General features: G+C 46.9%; 2 protein-coding genes across 2 annotated transcripts in view; both read left to right on the plus strand.

Annotated features, from left to right (window-relative positions):
* Positions 1-4333, plus strand: part of LOC134336965 (fructose-bisphosphate aldolase C-like) — a 31805-nt gene extending 27472 nt beyond the window's left edge. Inside the window, exon 9 of the mRNA XM_063031693.1 lies at positions 3550-4333. Within this exon, the coding sequence (XP_062887763.1) occupies positions 3550-3645 (96 nt within the window). The 3' untranslated portion in view covers positions 3646-4333. The remainder of the gene's footprint in view (positions 1-3549) is intronic.
* A 10504-nt stretch (positions 4334-14837) lies between these two features.
* Positions 14838-19787, plus strand: part of pigs (phosphatidylinositol glycan anchor biosynthesis, class S) — a 49611-nt gene continuing 44661 nt past the window's right edge. Inside the window, exons 1-2 of the mRNA XM_063031691.1 lie at positions 14838-14882; positions 19156-19295. Of these exons, the coding sequence (XP_062887761.1) occupies positions 14855-14882; positions 19156-19295 (168 nt within the window). The 5' untranslated portion in view covers positions 14838-14854. The remainder of the gene's footprint in view (positions 14883-19155; positions 19296-19787) is intronic.

The following is a 19787-nucleotide window of genomic DNA, read 5'->3' on the forward strand; positions in this document are numbered from 1 at the left end:
TCCTATCGAGCTGCACCCAGACATAGCCCTCCATATCCCTCCCGTCCATGTACCTATCCAAACTTTTCTTAAATTGTTGTGGATAGCATAGAAAGTAGTTGAGAGTTCAGCGGGACATTGATAGGATGCAGAGCTGGGTTGGACAAGTGGCAGAAAGAGTTCAGTCCAAAAAAGTATGAAGTGATTCACTTTGGAAAGCCAAATTCTCGTAAGTGTTGCAATCAAATATGTATTCACCACTCCTGCTGGCAGCTCGTTCTACACTCAGGTTCCCCTTAAATATTTCACCTTTCACCCATGACCTCTAGTTCTAGTCTTGCCCAACCTCAACGGGGGAAAAACTGTTTGCATTTACCCTATTTGTACCCCTCATAATTTGATACACCTCTTTCAAATCTCCCCTCATTCTCCTATACGCCAGGAAATAAAGTCCTAACCTATTCAGCTTTTCCCTGTAATTCAGGTCCTCAAGTTGCAGCAACATTCTCGTAAATTTTCTCTGTACTCTTTCAATCTAATTGATACTTTTCCTATAGACAGATGACCAAAACTGTACACAATACTCCAAATTAACATAACATCCATTTCCTGTACTCAATTCTCTGAATTATAAATACCAATGTTCCAAAATCTCTCTTTATGACCCTGTCTACCTGTGGTGCCACTTTCAAGGAGTTATGGATTGATATTCTCAGATCTCTTGCACGTTCCTCAGTGCCCTACCGTTCATTATATAAGTCCTACTCTGGTCTGGCCTCTCAGAGTGTACATCTGACACTTGCCTGCATTAAATTCCAGCTGCCATTTTTCAGCCCATTTTCCCAGCTGGTCCAACGAAGCTGCAAGCTTTGATACTGTCCACTGTGGCCCCAGTTTTGGTGTCACATGTAGTATGTTGGTGGAACACAGATTTTATGGGTGGGTGAGGTAGGGACTCCACCCTTGATCACTATCCACCCTGAGCACCACCATGGACATGGACTTGCAATCCAATCTGCTCCAGTTTGATACTTTACTGACTCTATGAAGAACTATTTAGCTTACTGGCACTCGGATCTGCAAGAACAGAAAGCTGAACTTGCACTGTGATCTTCACACAGCAAAATGCCATGATGAGGCCACTCTCAGGTTGGAGGAGCATTGCCTCATATTCTGTCTGGTTGCCTCCAATCTGATGGCATGAATATTATTATTAGAAAATAGAACAAAGAAATCTACAACACATTACAGGCCCTTCGGCCCACAATGCTGTGCCGTCCATGTAACCTACTCCAGAAACTGCCTAGAATTACCCTACCATATAGCCCTCTCTTTTTCTAAGCTCCATGTACCTATTTAAGAGGCTCTTAAAAGACCCTATTGTATCAGCTTCCACTACCACTGCTGGCAGTACATGTTACATGTTATTTCTAACATTCAGTAATTTGTCTTCCTCCTTCCCTTTCATCCATGGTCCACTGTCCTCTCCTATCAAATTCCTTCTTCTTCAACCATTTACCTCTTCCACCTATCACCTTCCAGCATCTTACTTTAGGGACAGGGATGTGGGGGGGGGGTTTAGAGGTTAGATTAGGGTTTAGGGACAGGGATATGGGGAGTTAAAGGTGGGTTTAGGGACAGGGATGTGGGGAGTTAGAGGTTAGATTAGGGTTTAGGGACAGGGATGTGGGGGGGATTAGAGGTTAGATTAGGGTTTAGGGACAGGGATATGGGGAGTTAGAGGTGGGTTTAGGGACAGGGATGTGGGGGGGTTAGAGGTTAGATTAGGGTTTAGGGACAGGGATGTGAGGAGTTAGAGGTTAGATTAGGGTTTAGGGACAGGGATGTGGGGGGGTTAGAGGTTAGATTAGGGTTTAGGGACAGGGATGTGAGGAGTTAGAGGTCAGATTAGGGTTTAGGGACAGGGATGTGGGGGGGGTTAGAGGTCAGATTAGGGTTTAGGGACAGGGATGTGGGGAGTTAGAGGTGGGTTTAGGGACAGGGATGTGGGGAGTTAGAGGTTAGATTAGGGTTTAGGGACAGGGATGTGAGGAGTTAGAGGTCAGATTAGGGTTTAGGGACAGGGATGTGGGGGGGGGTTAGAGGTCAGATTAGGGTTTAGGGACAGGGATGTGGGGAGTTAGAGGTTAGGTTAGGGTTTAGGGACAGGGATGTGGGGAGTTAGAGGTTAGATTAGGGTTTAGGGACAGGGATGTGGGGGGGTTAGAGGTTAGATTAGGGTTTAGGGACAGGGATGTGAGGAGTTAGAGGTTAGATTAGGGTTTAGGGACAGGGATGTGGGGGGGTTTGAGGTTAGATTAGGGTTTAGGGACAGGGATGTGAGGAGTTAGAGGTCAGATTAGGGTTTAGGGACAGGGATGTGGGGGGGTTAGAGGTCAGATTAGGGTTTAGGGACAGGGATATGGGGAGTTAGAGGTGGGTTTAGGGACAGGGATGTGGGGAGTTAGAGGTGGGTTTAGGGACAGGGATGTGGGAGGGGTTAGAGGTTAGAATAGGGTTTAGGGACAGGGATGTGGGGAGTTAGAGGTAAATTTGGGGTTTAGGGACAGGGATATGAGGAGTTAGAGGTGGGTTTAGGGACAGGGATGTGGGGAGTTAGAGGTCAGATTAGGGTTTAGGGACAGGGATGTGGGGGTGATTAGAGGTCAGATTAGGGTTTAGGGACAGGGATGTGGGGGGTGGTTAGAGGTCAGATTAGGGTTTAGGGACAGGGATGTGGGGGGGTTAGAGGTCAGATTGGGGTTTAGGGACAGGGATGTGGGGAGTTAGAGGTAAGTTTGGGGTTTAGGGACAGGGATGTGGGGAGTTAGAGGTGGATTTAGGGACAGGGATATGGGGGTGTTAGAGCTCAGGTCTCTGCTTCACGTTGTGGATGGGTGATGAGGACATTTGCAGTTCAGGCCTCTGCTTTGCACTTGAGGTCCAGCAAGCCGGAGTCTATTTGAGCAAGGAGGCGTGAGGGGTAGCCAGTCGGTGCTCCTGGAATTTGAGCTTGGGGTTCTGGTTTCTACCTTGGGCTAGTCCGGGCGTCAATACTGAAGATCTGAAGCCTGAACCCTGGAGACTGGAGGTCCAGAGGCCCATCCTGGAGTTGGAAGACTGTCTGTGTATGTGGGTGGGTGGGGGAGGCTTGATTTGCTACTGTCGTTTTGTTCTGCCAAGCATTGTGGGTATGCTACGTTGGTACACGTGTGTGGTGCGACATGCAGAGGTTGTGTTGGTCGTTGATGTAGGTGACACGTTTCACTGAATGTTTCAATGTACTGTACATGTGGAAAATAAATACGAATCTGAACTATGAGATGCTGCTGTAACAGGGCCCTATGAGAATCAACAAGCCTCAGGGAGTGAGGGGTGTGGGGTCTATTTTAGTGGCTGGGGGTACAGTAGTATTTTAGACACCCCATTATGATGGCAGCAGTCTGGTACTCTTCAGGGCTTAATGGCTGCATCGTTCTGACTCACTTCTAAACAATGTATGCTTAGATAATTTCTAAACAATGTATACTTAGACTTCCTGCTTCAATCACCTTCGTCGTTACTTTGCAGGTTAACAGTTTGGCCGCCCTTGGACAGTTTGAAGCAAGCAGTGAAGGTGAAGGCGCAGCCAGCCAATCTCTCTACATCGAAAATCATGCTTACTGAAGGGAATAAAATCAATGAAAAACTAATTCTACAATAGGCTTTTCCTAATCAGCTGACCCTCTGCTGCCTCGTACACCGTGATCACACTGCCTGCCTGCATTGTTAATCTGCATAGATGTGACCCAAGTTTAAGAGAATGAGCAAGACTACTCACTGTCCCTCCATCTCCAATAACCCCCCGTTCATTTTGTTTCACCCTCTGTTGTGACCTTACAATAGAAATGAACAGCTCCTCATTGGATGTACTAACCTCTCATATAATGCAGAGTGTTCTTGCTTCTCTGAAAGGTTTAAACCGTGTTATAATGTTAGCTGCCTTGCCTTTTAATCACCCAGGCTTGTGATGAACAACAACCTCCTTTAGATCAGATTTCAATGCGGTTTGCTGTGTCATAACGTGAAGTTGTTACCGTAGCTTGTCAGTGAAATCCCAGAGGTGGCTATACACTTGGAAATTTAACACTATTTATTACTAATCCATACACCGTTAAGCAGACGGTGTTTCTCCCAGAAGATGCACTGTTTGTCTATTTATTGTGTGTGGTGAAAACACACAACTGTAGATGTGATTATGTGGGAGCACTGAGTATTGTGTTAGAAAGTATTTTGTTATATATAACTGTACTGACTTTACATCTAGTAGTTGCAATAAACGGGGAAGAAACACTCATATCATTCTCTGTTACTCAATTTAAATATGTTTAAGCTTGTAATTCACGTAGCAAATCTCAAGGCTCCTTTCTCAAAACCTCTCTCTGAAAAACATTGGAGTAGTGGTTAGTGTGACACCTACAGGTCAGGAAGTTCTGGAGTTTGCAGTTCAATTCTGTAAGGAGTCATAGAGAAGTACTGCAACAAAACAGGCCCTTTGGCCCATCTAGTCCATGCTGAAACCATTTAAGCTGCCTACTCCCATCGACCTGCACTGGGACCATAGCTCCCCATACTCTACTATCCATGTACTTGTCCAAATTTCTCTTAAAAGTTGAACCCAAGCTCACGTGCAGCACTTGTGTTAGCAGCTGGTTTCACACTCTCACGACCCTCTGAATGAAGATGTTTCCCTTCATGTGCCCCTTTCACGCTTATCCCATGCCTGCTTGCATTTACCCTATCTATACCCCTCATATACCTCTATCAAATCTCTTAACCTAACCCATTCAACCTTACAGTCCTAACCTACTCAATCTTTCCTTCTAACTCAAGTCCTCCAGTTCTGGCAACATCCTTGTAAATTTTCTCTGTACTCTTTCAACCTTGTTTACATCTTTCCTGTAGGTAAGATTGAATAGGTTAGGACTGTAAGGTTGAATAGGTTAGGTTAGGAGATTTGATATGTGGCCAAAACTGTAAACAATACTCTAAATTAGGTCTCACTAACGTCTTATACAACTTCAACATAACATCCCATCTCCTGTATTCAAATTCCATTTACGATGGCCAATGTGCCAAAAGCTTTCTTTACAACTATATCTACCACTTCCAATGAATTATGGACCTGAATTCCCAGATTCTTTGTTCTACCACACTCTTCAGTGCCCTACAGTTCACTGTGTAAGATCTATCTGGTTGGTCCTGCTGAAGAACAAAACCTCACACTTGTCTGTATTAAACTCCATCTGCCATTTTTCAGCTCATTTTTCCAGCTGATGAATATCCCACTGCAAGCCATGATAGCTTCCTCACTGTTCACCCCTAAATTTGGTGTCATCTGCAAATTTGCCAGTCCAATTAACCATGTTATCATCCAGATCACTGGCATAGATGACAAACAACAATGGACCCAGAACTGTTTCCTGCGGCACACCACCAGTCACAGCCTCCAGTCAGGGAGGCAACCCTCTACTACCACTCCCTGGCTTCTCTCACAAAGCTAACGTCTAAGCCAATTTACTACCTCATCCTGAATGCTGAGTGATTGAATCTTCTTCACCTGCCTCCCATGCGGGACCTTGTCAAATGCTAAAGTCTATGTAGACAACTTCCACTGTCTTATCTTCATCCACTTTCCTGGTAACTTGCACGAAAAACTCAGTAAGATTGGTTAGACATGAGTTACCACACAAGGCCATGCTGACAATCCTTAATCAATCCATGTCTATCCAAATGTTTATATATCCAGTCCCTTAGAATACCTTCCAATAACTTTCCCACAACTGGTGTCAGACTCACCAGCTTATAATTTCCCGTTTTCTGTTTAGAGCCCTTTTTAAACAGTGGAATAACATCGGCTATCCTCCAATCTTCTGGTACTTCTCCTGTTGCTAAGGATGATTTAAATGTCTCTGCAACAGTCCTGGCGATTTCTGCACTTGCCTTCCATAGAGTCCAAGGGAACACCTTGTCAGGCCCTGTAGATCTATCCATCCTGATTTGCCTCCGGGTAGCAAGCACTTCCTCCTCTGTAACCTGTATGGGATCCATGAAGTTGATATCAATTTCCCTCACTTCTGGGTCTGGGTCTGCCTCCTGAGTAAATACAGATGGAAAAAAGTGCATTTAAGATCTCTTCCATCTGTTTTGACTCCACACATGGATTACCATTCTGGTTTTCCAGAGAACTAACTTTGTCCCTTGCAATCCTTTTGATCTTAACATATCTGTAGAATCCCTTGGGATTCTCCTTCACTTTGTCTATGAGGGCAACCACATGCCTTCTTTTAGCCTTCCTGATTTCTTTCTTAAGTGTTCCCTGGTATTTCTTATACTCCATAAGCACCTCATATGTCCCTACCTGTGTATATCTGCTATGTGCCTCCTTTTTTACCCTCCTTAACCAGGGCCTCAATATCACTAGAAAACCAAGGTTCCCTACACTTCGTATGTCGTCCCTGTGGAATGCGTGGGTATTTCTCCGGGTGCCCTGGTTTCCTCCCACTGTCCAAAGGCGTACCGGGTAGGTTAATGGGTGATTGTCAATTAGGTTAGGGTTATTCGGGGTTGTGGGTTTGCCGGTACAGCATAGCTCAAAGGGCCTACTTCGCTCTGTTTCACAAAATAAAAAATAAAATAAAAACAGCTCTTTCTTCCCAACCACCATCCATTCCTCTTTCTTGCTAGGACAATTTACAATGACCTATTAACTGACTAACTAGTACTAACCTGGGCACGTGGCCAAGTGGTTAAGGAGTTCGAGCCCCAGCTGAGGCAGCGTGTTGTGTCCTTGAGCAAGGCACACATTGCTCTGCGGCAACACCAATGCCAAGCGTATGGGTCCTAATGCCCTTCCCTTGGACAGCATCAGTGTTGTGGAGAGGGGAGACTTGCAGCATGGGCAACTGCTGGTCTTCCATACAACCTTGCCCGGGCCTGTGCCCTGGAGAGCGAAGACTTTCCAGGCGCAGATCCATGGTCTCGCAAGACTAACGGATGCCTTTACTAGTACTAACCCACGTACAAGGAAGGAATGTACAAACTTGCACACAGAGGATGCTGAAACAAATTTCACATCACATGCCGGTGATAATAAACCTGATTCTGATTCAGAACTCTAAACTCTGATGCCCCAAACTATAATCGCGTCTCACTAACTGCTACCCTACTGTGGTGAATATTTAAACACATTTAAATATGTTTAAACTTGTAATTCAGGTGGAAGATCGTCAAGATTCTTTCTCAAACCTTGTGTATTACCCCTATGTGCAAAAGGAAATCTTCCCTCCCAAACCAGAATCTCCTCTATCTCTGTCTTCCATACTGTTGCACACAGATATAGGAGGATTATTCACTGCAGTTCCTGTAACAGTTTTTTTTCACCAGTCAGAGTCGTTAGCCTAATCACAAAACAGCGCAGGGCTGGGGTTAAATGGATGGCTTGTTCGGCCAGAAGGGCCCGTTCTGCACTGTATCTACATCCAGTACCTCTTCTTTGCCACTGTTGTGTCCTCTTTGATATTCTTCCCAAAGGACCCTGGACCTAAAACATCAATCACTTCTCTTCCTTCAGATTTTATCTGACCTGCTATGCTTCCACCTGACCGGCTATGCTTCTACCTGACCCATTATGTGTCTACCTGACCCATTACGCTTCTACCTGACCTGCTATGTTTCTATCTGACCTGATATCCTTCTGTAGGTCCATGGATGAAAAGAAAAATTGAGGGTTATGTGGGAGGTGTTGGATTCTGTTATTTTTTGATCCAAGGATTTTTCAGAAGTCAAGAAAGAGACACAAAACTTGTTGCTTCATGATCCTTTTATTAAGCAGAAGTAAAACAAAGAGAATTGGAAACAGGGATAGCAGAGAGTCTAAGAACCGAAAGTAAGAATGGGAAAGACTAAAGGGGTGAGCCTACATGCTCTGGACTTCCACTCCATAGGTAAGAGACATTCCATTCAAATTTGTAGATAAGAGTTAACCGATCACATAGCCCCTGTTCAAGTAATGTGATACCAGAGAAGTTTCCGGAATAATACAAAGAACTGTAACCAGTAAGGGACACACTGAACGACTGCACATATACATTGTGATGAGCATTCGGTCCATGATGACAAATGAGAAAAGCTCATTTAACTCAACAGCCATTTTGATTGCGACAAGCACAAAAGCAGACCAGGTGCTATGACCTGGGGAGAGAACATACAGACGGGAGGGAGGTGATTATTACACACCACGGTAACAGTCAAAGTGACCCACAACACACAAACTGTCAAATAACTGTATAACCCAAGCTAAAATGTAATAATAAACAAACTTGAAAATCCCACCATAATCCCACAAACGCATTTTAACGAAGAACAATAAATAGCAACGGGCGCTAGGAATGCTGGAGCAGGCTGTTGACAATGCCCTGCCCATGGACCACTACACTGCCCCCTTCTGAGGGGTCAGCTGTCCCCAGCAACTCCAGAGTCCACAACAAGATCCGGGCGTCCCGGTGGCAGTTGATGCTGCCGTCTGAGGCACTAGGCAGTGTCTATAGCCCTCCCCCCACCCGATGGAAGGAGTGTCACTTCCTTCCTTCAGCCTTGCTGGTCAGTGGAGGCCGAGGGCCGATACGGTGCCAGATGGTCGCAGTGCAGCATGACAGCTTTCCACCGCTCAGCAACCACCCCAGAATACCATTATTGAGATGAGGAAGAACACCTCTCCCAGCAGCTTCCAAGCTTGGGGGTTGTCCCTTCTGGGATGTGCAACGCAGAAACAGATACACGTGCTGCCTGTACCCAGCATCTGTAGCACCTACCCCCCAAATGTTCACGTAGCTTGCCCAACGTCTTTGCGACTCTGAAATGGCTTACCTCACCAGCTGCAGGAGATGTCCGTCGTCATTGGAAAACTGTCACTGCCGGAACAGCAACCCCTTGCGCACCTCCGGCGTGTCCCACTGAGAGTATAGGGCTTTGGTCTCTGGATCCAGGGCAGAGACCTCTGCCCATCCGGCCACTGTCTCACGCTCAGTCATCCCCTATCCCGGGCCAGCATGGGATTGCTCACCTGCTTGCTGCCCAGCTGCTGGTTAACGGTGGGGAGGTCTATCTTGCTGCCGGCTACTTTCTGAAGTGCCACCATTTGCCCCTGGTTCCACTGCGTTGGGCCGTTGATGGAGTGCTGTGGTGGGCCTGAGTCCGGTGGTGGTCGTGGCTGTGCCCACTGGGCCCACCTCTAGAGCTGGCCTGCCAGAGAGCCACAGCTTCAATGCCAAGGTAGAGTGCTGCCTCCAGCACATCCACATGGGTCCTCCTAGTGGGTCAGCTGGTCCAGGCCAACTCCCAGATGTTGGCGAGCCACAGCTCGTGCTCCACTGTATTTTACCCCACGGCAATGCACAGCCTCCTCTTCTCCCGCGTCGCTGCATGATCACTGGTGACAATAGCCAGCTGGACTTCCACCGTTGTCCACACAGGCGGGGATGGCTGGTCCATATTGGGGAGAACACCTGGATGGAAGATGGTGATGGTTGACCTGTGTCTACCAACCCACGGCATCTGATGCCCACCACCTCACAGACCACGTATAAGTCTTGCTCTTAACCTAAACGGCCCACCTGCAGAGGTCTGGTGGAGGTCTTGGGCAGTGCTGCCCACTTACCATTTCCCGATGGCTTCACTGGGCTGTGGTGTGGCACTGGTATGGGGTAGTCCTGGGCCACATGGCCTGCCTCACCATACCAGTAGCAGAGATCACTCCGTGGCACACGACGGGACTGGCGTGGCACTGGTTGGAACTGTCTCACAGGCTCCTCCTCATCAGTTTCCTCCTCTGCCTCAGTGACACAAGCCCGGGCTCGCAGCGTCTGGGGCAGCACTGGAACACCTTGGGGAGCTAACATTGCTTTTGTCCTCTCAGCCTAGCCAGCGTCTTGGCCAGTGATGATGGTGACGTCAGATGAACACGCTGTCGAAGGCACTCTGGCATCAGCACCTTTACAAAGCCTTCCTGGGCTGCGGGAGGGAACCTGGGGTAGCCATGCCGAGCACAGTGGCAGAGATGTGCTGCGAACACCCCAGGCTTTCTCCCACGTGGCGCTGTCCGCTGCCCAGTTTTTCTCTCATTGCTTCCTCCACTGGCCTCCGCTCGAAACGCTCCGGTGCCGCTACGAGGGCCCTATAGTCATGCTGATGAGCTGGCATTAGTTCGAGGAGGACCCAGGGCATCCTGCTCCAGTGCCAGGGCAAGGTGTGGCTCCGTCCGTTGTGCCATGCGACAAATTTGACTTGCGGCAGGTAAGACTCCAGGTGGCAGGTACCACCCTGGGGAGCTTCAGCGTGGACGTCGTGGTGTGAATTGCTGAGGCCCATTGGTCTTCATCTTGCTCCAGCGCCGTTGGTGGAGACTGTCACGTTACCTGTTCTCCTGTGGCTGAGGTGTCTTGGGTTCCCCAGTGCGGGCTGCGAGGGAGGTGGGTGATGTGCTCTGCCGTGTCCCCCAGGGTAGGGGTTCTCTAGGAAGGCATGATGTTCGGCTCCCATGTCCTTGCTCTGGGTCCCGTATTCAGGAGCCCGGCCTGGGGCGGCTCAGTCCTTTGACTTCCTCCCCGGGTCTTAAGGCACTCCACCTGACGTCGTAGATCTTCAGATTCACTGTCGATTTCTGATCCCACTCCTGACACCAAAGTGACGAGCATTCGGTCCATGATGACAGATGAAAAAAGCTTGCTTCACTCAACAGCCGTTTTGATTACAACAAGCACAAAAACAGACCAGGTGCTAGGACCTGGGGAGAGACCCCACTCAGTCACGTACAGACGGGGGAGGTGATTACTACACACCCCGGTTACAGTCAGGGTGACCCACAAACACACAAGCAAACAGCTGTATAACCCGAGCTAAAATGTAACAATAAATGAGCTTGAACATCCCACCATTATCCCATAAACGTACTGCAACACAAGAATAATAAATAGTACTGGCCACTAGGAATGCTGGAGCGAGCTGTTGACCACAATACTGTTACCATCTGGAAACATACAAGCATCTCTGCGCCATCTGCCACATGCGGGACTTCCCGGTGGCCAAACATTCCTGTTCCAACGTGTCAATCCATGACCTCCTCTTGTGCCAAGATGAGGCTAACCTCAGGGTGGGGGAGCAACACCTTGTATTCCATCTGGGTATCCTCCACCTTGATGGTATGAATATCAATTTCTTCTTCCAGTGAACAATTTTTTTTCCTTCCTTCCTCTATTCCCCACTCTGACCTTTTACTATTTCTCACCTGCCTATTATTTCCCCCGGGGCTCCCTCCTCCTATGGTTCACTCTCCTCTCCTATGCTTGACCTTTCCCACTCACCTGGCTTCACCTATCACCTTCCAGACTGGGCAAGCCAGTTCGGAATCCACACAGCCAAGTTTTCCTGCTTGTATGCTTCTAATGTTGGATTTCCAGCACCGTTTGGTATGCTACGAGATGCCCTATTGAACTGGAACTGGTTTATTCCTGTCACATGTCTGGTACAATGAAAAGCTTGTTTCACATTCTGTTAGAGATCAAATCATTACTAAGTGCACTGGGGTAGATCAAGGTAAATCAACAACATAATGCAGAATAAAGTGTTACCGTTATATGGAAAGTGCAGTGCAGGTAGACAATAAGGTGCTAGATCATAACAAGGTAGCTTGTGAGGTCTATTTTATCATTACTAGAGGACCAATTAATAGTCTTATTACAACACAGAAGAGGTTGTCCTTGAGCCTAGTGGAAAGTACTTTCAGATTTTTGTATCTTCTGCCCAATGGCAGAGACAAGAGAGGCCTGGTTAGAATCACAAATAAATCCTGATTCTTTGCTATCATGGAGTCATAGAGCACTATGAGCACAGAAACAGGCCATTCAGCCCATCTAGTCTCTGCTAGACTGTTAGTCTGTTTCTCCGGTCCCATCAACCTGCACCCAAACCATATTCCTCCATACTTCTCTCATTCATGTACAAACGTACTTATCCAAACTTCTCTGAAATGAATAATTGAACCTGCATCCACCACGTTCAGTTATTCATTCCACACATGCACCATCCTCTGAAAGAAGATGTTCCCCTCAGGTTCCCAATAAATATTTCACCTTTCATTCTGCCTTCTTTTTTTATGCCATGCACCCGTATCATTAACCAAGGGGCTCCGACGTTCAGTATTTTCATCTATAAAGGCCAGTGTGCTGAAAGCTCTCTTTTCAATCCTGTCTACCTGAGATTCCTCTTTCCAGGAATTATGGATCAGTATTCCCAAATTATGTTGGCTCGTGGCCAGGTGGTTAGGGCATTCGTCTAGTGATCTGAAGATTGCTAGTTCGAGCCTTGGCTGAGGCAGCGTGTTGTGTCCTTGAGCAAGGCACTTAACCACACATTGCTCTGCGACAACACCGGTGCCAAGCTGTACGGGTCCTAATGACCTTCCCTTAGACAACTTTGGTGGCGTGGAGAGGGGAGACTTGCAGCATGGGGAACTGCCCGTCTTCCATACAACCTTGCCCAGGCCTGCGCCCTGGAAACCTTCCATGGCACAACTCCATGGTCTCATGAGACTAACGGATGCCTATCATTCCCAAATCCCTCTGTTCTACTGCATTCCTCAATGCCCTGCAGGTCACTACCCTGGTTGATCCTCTCAAAGCGCAACAAGCCTAACCCTCACTATACCCCTTGCCCATTCTCTGGGCTTCCCCCCGCCCCACTTTTCTTTCTCCCTAGGCCTCCTGTCCCATGATCTTCTGATATGTCTTTTGCCAATCAACTGTCCAGCTCTTGGCTCCATCCCTCCCCCTCCTGTCTTCTTCTATCATTTCAGATCTCCCCCTCCCACTTTCAAATTTCTTACTAGCTCTTCCTTCAGTTAGTCCTGACGAAGGGTCTCAGCCCGAAACGTTGACTGTACCTCTTCCTAGAGATGCTGCCTGGCTTGCTGCGTTCACCAGCAACTTTTATGTGTGTTGCAACTCACACTTGTCTGCACTGAATTCCAGCTGCCATTTTCAGCCCATTTTCCAGTGGTCCAGCTTTGATTGTCTTCCTCGCTGTCCACTACACCCCGAATCTTGATGTCATCTGCAAAAATGATCCAGTTTACCGCATTATTATCCAAATTATTAATGTCACTGGTCCATTTTATTCACGCTGTCTACTTCCAGACTCCACAGTAGGGCACTGAAGTGTGAACAAAATAAAGAAATCTGGGAATACAGATCCATATTCCTTGAAAGTAGCACCAGAGGGAGAAGGTTTCCCTGACACACATCCAGTGGCTAATTATTAGGCACACCTGCTTGTTAATGTAAATATCTAATCAGACAATCGTGTGGCAGCAACTCAATGCATAAAAGCATGCAGACATGTTCAAGAGGTTCGATTGTTGTTCAGACCAAACATCAGAATGAGGAAGAAATGTGATCTAAGTGACTTTGACCATGGAATCATTGTTGGTGCCAGACAGGGTAGTTTGAGTATCTCAGAAACTGTTGATCTCCTGGGATTTTAACACACAACAGTCTCTAGAGTTTACAGAGAATGATGCAAAAAACAAAAAAATAACATCAGTGAGCGACAGTCCTATGGACAAAAAAACCTTGTTAATGAGAGAGGTCAGAGGAGAATGATCAGATTGGTTCAAGCTGACAGGAAATCGACAGTTACTCGAATAACCACATATTACAACAGTGGTGTGCAGAACAGCATCTCTGAACACACATGTCGAACCGTGAAGTGGATTGGTCAATACAGCGGTCCCAGTAGAATGATTGCTCCCTTCCTGTTCCCACCCTCACTGACTCAGATGTTCCCTGTATGACAGGAGGTACCTAACAAAGTGGCCACTGAGTGTACAGTGTGGTTAGAGAGTATAGCTCAGTACTTGGATTTAGGGTATACATGGAACTACAACTTGTGGCCATTACCGAAAACGGCTATCGCAAGGACGATACTTGATATTGCAGCATTTCGATGTTTCCAAAGGGACAGGGAAGGAGGCAAAAATGGGTGAAAGGGAGTGATCCCTGGGGAAAGTGTGTGTGTGTGGGGGGGGGTAATCAAAGATCCCTTTGGAGATGGCGGAAGTTGTGGGGATTAAATGATGTGCTGGATGCAGAGGCTCGTGGTAAGGACAAGAGGAACTCATGGGTGGTGGGTAAGAACAAAATGAACTCTATCACCGTTAAGGCTGTGGGAACATGAGGTGAGTGTGGCTGTTCGGGAAATGGAGGAACTGTGGGTGTGGGCACATCAATGGTGGACATAGACACAAGAGATCTGCAGATGCTGGAAATCCAGAGTAATACACACCAAATGGTAGAGGAACTCAGCAGATCAGGCAGCAACTCTGGTGAGGAATACAGAGTCAACATTTCGGGCCGAGACCCTTCATCACGATCTTTATTCTCCTCCATAGATGCTGCCCGACCTGCTGGGTTCCTCCACCATTTTGTGCGTGTTGCTCTGGATTTCCAGCATCTGCAGAATCTCCTGTGCTTCTGAAGTAATAATGTATGAATTACTCCAGTACCACACAGCAATACGTACGGAGATGCGGGAGAACACATCACTATGTGGACGGAAGATAACCGCCAGCTGGGCACCAGGACGACGCCATTTTCCCCGCCAAAACTGGGGCACGTGACATTGCGATGAACGCGCTGAGCAACCGATTCGTGAGCCCCGGATGTGGCGGCTTCGCAGTTAGTCCCGCCCCCAACTGTGATATGATTGGCTAAGCGTGAGAAAATGAGCGACACAGTGATTGGGCAAGTCGTCTGTCAGTACCGCCGTTCAATCCGGAAGCAAGATGGCGGCAGCCGATGCCGGGACGGAAGGTGTGAGAGTTAATGTTGTGTTTGTGTTAAAGTGAAGGGCGACGGTGGCAGGGACCGAATCCCGGATATATCAGGGGTACAGTGGGTTGCTGGGACAGGGAATCTCGCCTATCAGGGGCACTGAGGCTGACAGGAGTAAGGAACCCTGGAATAAAGGATTACCGAGGGTGGCCGAGTCAGGGAATCCTGGATATCAGGAATACTGATGGTGTTAGGGACAGGGAATAGTCATAGTCATACTTTATTGATCCCGAGGGAAATTGGGTTTCGTTACAGTTGCACCAACCAAGAATAGAGTATAAATATAGCAATATAAAACCATAAATAATTAAATAGTAGTATGTAAATTATGCCAGTAAATTATGAAATAAGTCCAGGACCAACCTATTGGCTCAGGGTGTCTGACCCTCCAAGGGAGGAGTTGTAAAGTTTGATGGCCACAGGCAGGAATGACTTCCTATGACGCTCTGTGTTGCATCTTGGTGGAATGAGTCTCTGGCTGAATGTACTCCTGTGCCCAACCAGTATATTATGTAGTGGATGGGAGACATTGTCCAAGGTGGCATGCAACTTGGACAGCATCCTCTTTTCAGACACCACTGTGAGAGAGTCCAGTTTCATCCCCACAACATCACTGGCCTTACGAATGGGTTTGTTGATTCTGTTGATGTCTGCTACCCTCAGCCTGCTGCCCCAGCACACAACAGCAAACATGATTGTACTGGCCACCACAGACTAATAGAACATCCTCAGCATCATCCGACAGATGTTAAAGGACCTCAGTCTCCTCAGGAAATAGAGACGGCTTTGACCTTTCTTGTAGACAGCCTCGGTGTTCTTTGACCAGTCCAGTTTATTGTCAATTCGTATCCCCAGGTATTTGTAACCCTCCACCACGTCCACACTGGAATCTCGCATATCAGGAATATTGAGGGTGGCCGAGTCAGGGAACCCAGGATATCAGGAATACTGAAGATGTTAGGGACAGGGAATCTCCCATATCAGGGATACTGGGGGTGGTAGGGGCAGGGAATCCCAGATATCAGGGATACTGAGGATAGCAGGGGTAGGGAATCCCGGGTGTCAGGAATAGGGAATCCTAGGTAACAGGAACAGTGATCCCTAGATATCAGAAATACTCAGGGAGGCAGGGGTGTGGATCCCTGGATAATTAGGGATAATAAAAGTGGATGTAAAAAGCTCTGGATGATGAGGGATCCTGAGGTTCTGGTGAGGAATAAGGGGGAGGCATGGGACAGGTACAAGCTGGGATGGATTGGAATCTCTGGAGGAGTATGAGACGCAGAGTGTAGTTTGGAACAGAAGGGCAAAAAAAAAGTGTTAATGAAATTGCTTTGGCAGAGGAAATAAAGGAGAATCCAAAGAGATTTTATACGTTGAGGGAAAAAGAGTAACTTGAGAGAGAGCAGGGATCCTCAAAGACAAAACGGTACATCTTCATGACGGAGCTGTCGGAGGTTGGTGAGGTCCTTAATGACATTTCTTGTTTGCTCTTACCGTGGAGAAAGGCATGAAATTTTCAAGAACAGGGAAACTAAATGGAGAGGTCTTGGCGATTGTCGACATTACAATGGAGGAGGTAATGAATGGCTTAAAATATTTGAGAGTAGACATATCGCCAAGGCCCGACCAGACACATCGAAGAACCCTGTGGGAGGCTAGAGAAGAAACTGCAGTCATGCTGGCTGGGATCTTTGCATCATCGTTAACCATTGGTAGACTGAAGATTAGTGAATTTTGTGCCTTTATTTTAAAAATACAGCAAAACTTTTTTTGAACTATAGACTAGTAAGCCTAAACACAAAATAATCTGCAGATGCTAGGGTCAAAGCAACACTCACAGCACACTGTAGGAACTCAGCAGGTCGGGCAGCATCAGTGGAAAAGATCGGTCGACATTTCGGGCCGGAACCCTTCGTTCAGTCCTGACGAAGGGTTCCGGCCCGAAACGTCGACTGATCTTTTCCACTGATGCTACCCGACCTGCTGAGTTCCTCCAGCATGTTGTGAGTGTTGCTTAGACTAGTAAGCCTAACATCTGTGGTGAGTAAGTGTCTGAAGAGAATTCTGAGGAATAAGATATACGCACATCTGGAAAGTTGGGAAGGGGTTGATTTGGGGCAGCTTGGCACGACTTGGTGTATGGACCATCATGACTTGTGAATTTAGCTGAATTTCGAAGGCCAAAGAGGGCAGGGTGGTAGACACGCAGGGACTTCAGTAATTGTTCCCTAAAGGCAGTCAGCCAAGCAATGTTTTTACTCAATTTAATATAGGTTCCTCGTCACTTAGTGACCCCCCCTTCCACCAGCAGAACGTGCCAGAGACTAGTTGTTACTACCTCTATCATTTTGTAACCCCTCTCCCCCGAATCCTGATGATCACCATCTCATCACAGGCAACATAGACCAGTACACCTTTATCAAATCAACCCTCATCCTCTGAATCAGAATCCAGTTTAATATCATTGGCATTTTGTGAAATTTGTTGTTTTGCAATTCCTTATTATAACTATAAATTACAGTAAATATCTATATCTACATATTAAGTAAGTAATGCAAAAAAAGAAAAAAAATTATGAGATAGTGTTCATGGCTTCAATATCCATTCAGAAATGTCCCAGCTCGCTCAAGCTATCCTCAAAAGACACGGTCTCTAGTCCAGGCAGCATCCTGGTAAATTTCCTCTGCACCCTCTGTAAAGCTTCCACATCCTTCCTCTAATGAGGAGACCAGAACTGAATACAAATCTCTGCAGATCCTGGAAATTGGAGGAGCACACACAAAGTGCTGGAGGAACTCGGCAGGTCAGGCAGCATCTATGGAAATGTTTTTGGCTGAGACCTTTCTTCAGGACAGTAGTCTTATGTGTTAATTACCAGAGCTGGTAATCTGAGACACCGGTTAACGTTAAGAGTATGAACTGGTTGAACTGACTGTCACAGCGTTGTTACCCAGCCCAAAGCTGAGTTCTGTAGTTGAAGCAAGTACATTATTTATTCATGGCTAAGAATTATCAAGCACTCATTTACATGCATTTTTAGTTTGGCACACAGACCCATCAGCTTCCTCCAGAATCTACACTCTTTCATATGTGAGGGAGAATTTACATATCAATGTCTACGTCTTTGGGATGTGGGAGAAAGAACATTTTGGAGAAATTTACAGTGTCTCAGGGAGAATATGCAAATTTCACACCGTAAGCACTGTGTTCAGGGTAAGATCTGTGTCCTGTTGCCTGTGAGGGGCAGCACTTGTATTGGTGTTTTATTGATCATCTTTGCTGATAACATACTATGGGTGGAGATAATTGCAGTGCCATTCAGTCACTCTGGTTTCAGCACAGCTGCTGCCTTGGTTTGTCACGTGTACATCGAAACATACAGTGAAGTGCATGTTTTTCATCAAATCAAATCAAATCAGTGAGGATTGTACCAGGCAGCCTACCTCTGACATCCCACCAATCACTTTCAAATTATACTCCCTTATATTCGCCGTTTTGGCCCTGGCCAAAGGACTCTGGCTGTTCCCTCTATACAGTCACCTCACATCCTCCTTTGCTCCAGAGAGAAAACACTCGCTCACTCAACCTCGAGAATTGAGGATGAGAGGTGACCTGATAGAGGTGTACAGGATAAAGGTCGCAGCCCAAAACATTGGCTGTTTATTCCTCTCCGTAGATGCTGCCCGGCCTCCTGAGTTCCTCCAGCATTTTGTGTGTGTTGCTCTGGAATTTCCAGCGTCTGTAGAATCTCCTGTGCGTAGACCAAGTGGACAGCCAGAGACCTTTCCCCAGGACGGAAATGGCTAATACCAGGGTGTATGATTTCAAGATGGTTAGAGCAAAGTATGGGGGGAAAATGTGTAAGATTTTTTACACAGTGAGTGATGGGTGTGTGGAATGCACTGTCGGGGGTGGTAAAGGCAGGTAAAGACTCTTAGATGAGCACATTGATGAGAAAATATTTGAGGACTATGTGGGAGGGAAGCGTTAGATTGATTTTAGAGTAGTTTAAAAGGTCAGAATTACATTGTGGGCCGAAGGGCCTGTTGTATTCAATGAAAATCAGCTGGAGTTTTGTTCGTTGTGACTGACTTGATCTGGGAATTGGGATCACCAGAGGTGGGTGAGGCTGAACACATTAACTACTTTACAGAGTTTAGGTAATAGTCACAGAAATTTAGTAGTTTCTAATTAATTCTTTGTGATCCGGGTGTGAATGACAAACAAATCTTTTCTTGATTTTGTTCAGAGAAGTCCCGAGGAAAGCTCTCTGCAGCCTGTATCGCTGCGGTGGTGGTACTGGTCGGGCTGCCTCTCTGGTGGAAAACAACAGAGACCTATCGTGCCTCACTGCCTTACAGCCAGATCAGTGAGTTGGACCTGCTCTTGGTAAGACTCCCTTCTGTCGGCGATGTCTTGTATTTGTGGTTGTGCAGCCTGTTTGAAGCAGTATGTGGTTAATGCTAAGTATCTGAGGCTGTATAAAGCATTGGTCAGACGGCATGCTGGAGTTGCAGAGGGCCAAGAAGTGGCTTACAAAAATTGTCCCAGGAATGTTAGGGCAACATATGAGGAATGTTTGATGGCTCTGAACCTGTACTCACTGGAGTTTACAAAAATGAGAGGGGCGATTTCATTGAAACCTGCCAGATATTGAAAGACCTGGATAGAGTGGATGTGGAGAAAATGTTTCCTATAGTGGGAGAGTCTGGGACCAGAGGACACAGATAGAGTGGGTGTGGAGAGGATGTTTCCTATGGTGGGAGAGTCTGGGACCAGAGGACACAGTCTCAGAATAAAGGGACAGCTATTTAGAACAGAGAAGAGGAGGAATTTCCTTAGCCAGAGGATGGTGAATCTGGGATTCATTGCCACAGACGG

Source organism: Mobula hypostoma, chromosome 23 (genome assembly GCF_963921235.1).
Source record: "Mobula hypostoma chromosome 23, sMobHyp1.1, whole genome shotgun sequence".
Taxonomy (NCBI): Eukaryota; Metazoa; Chordata; class Chondrichthyes; order Myliobatiformes; family Myliobatidae; genus Mobula; species Mobula hypostoma.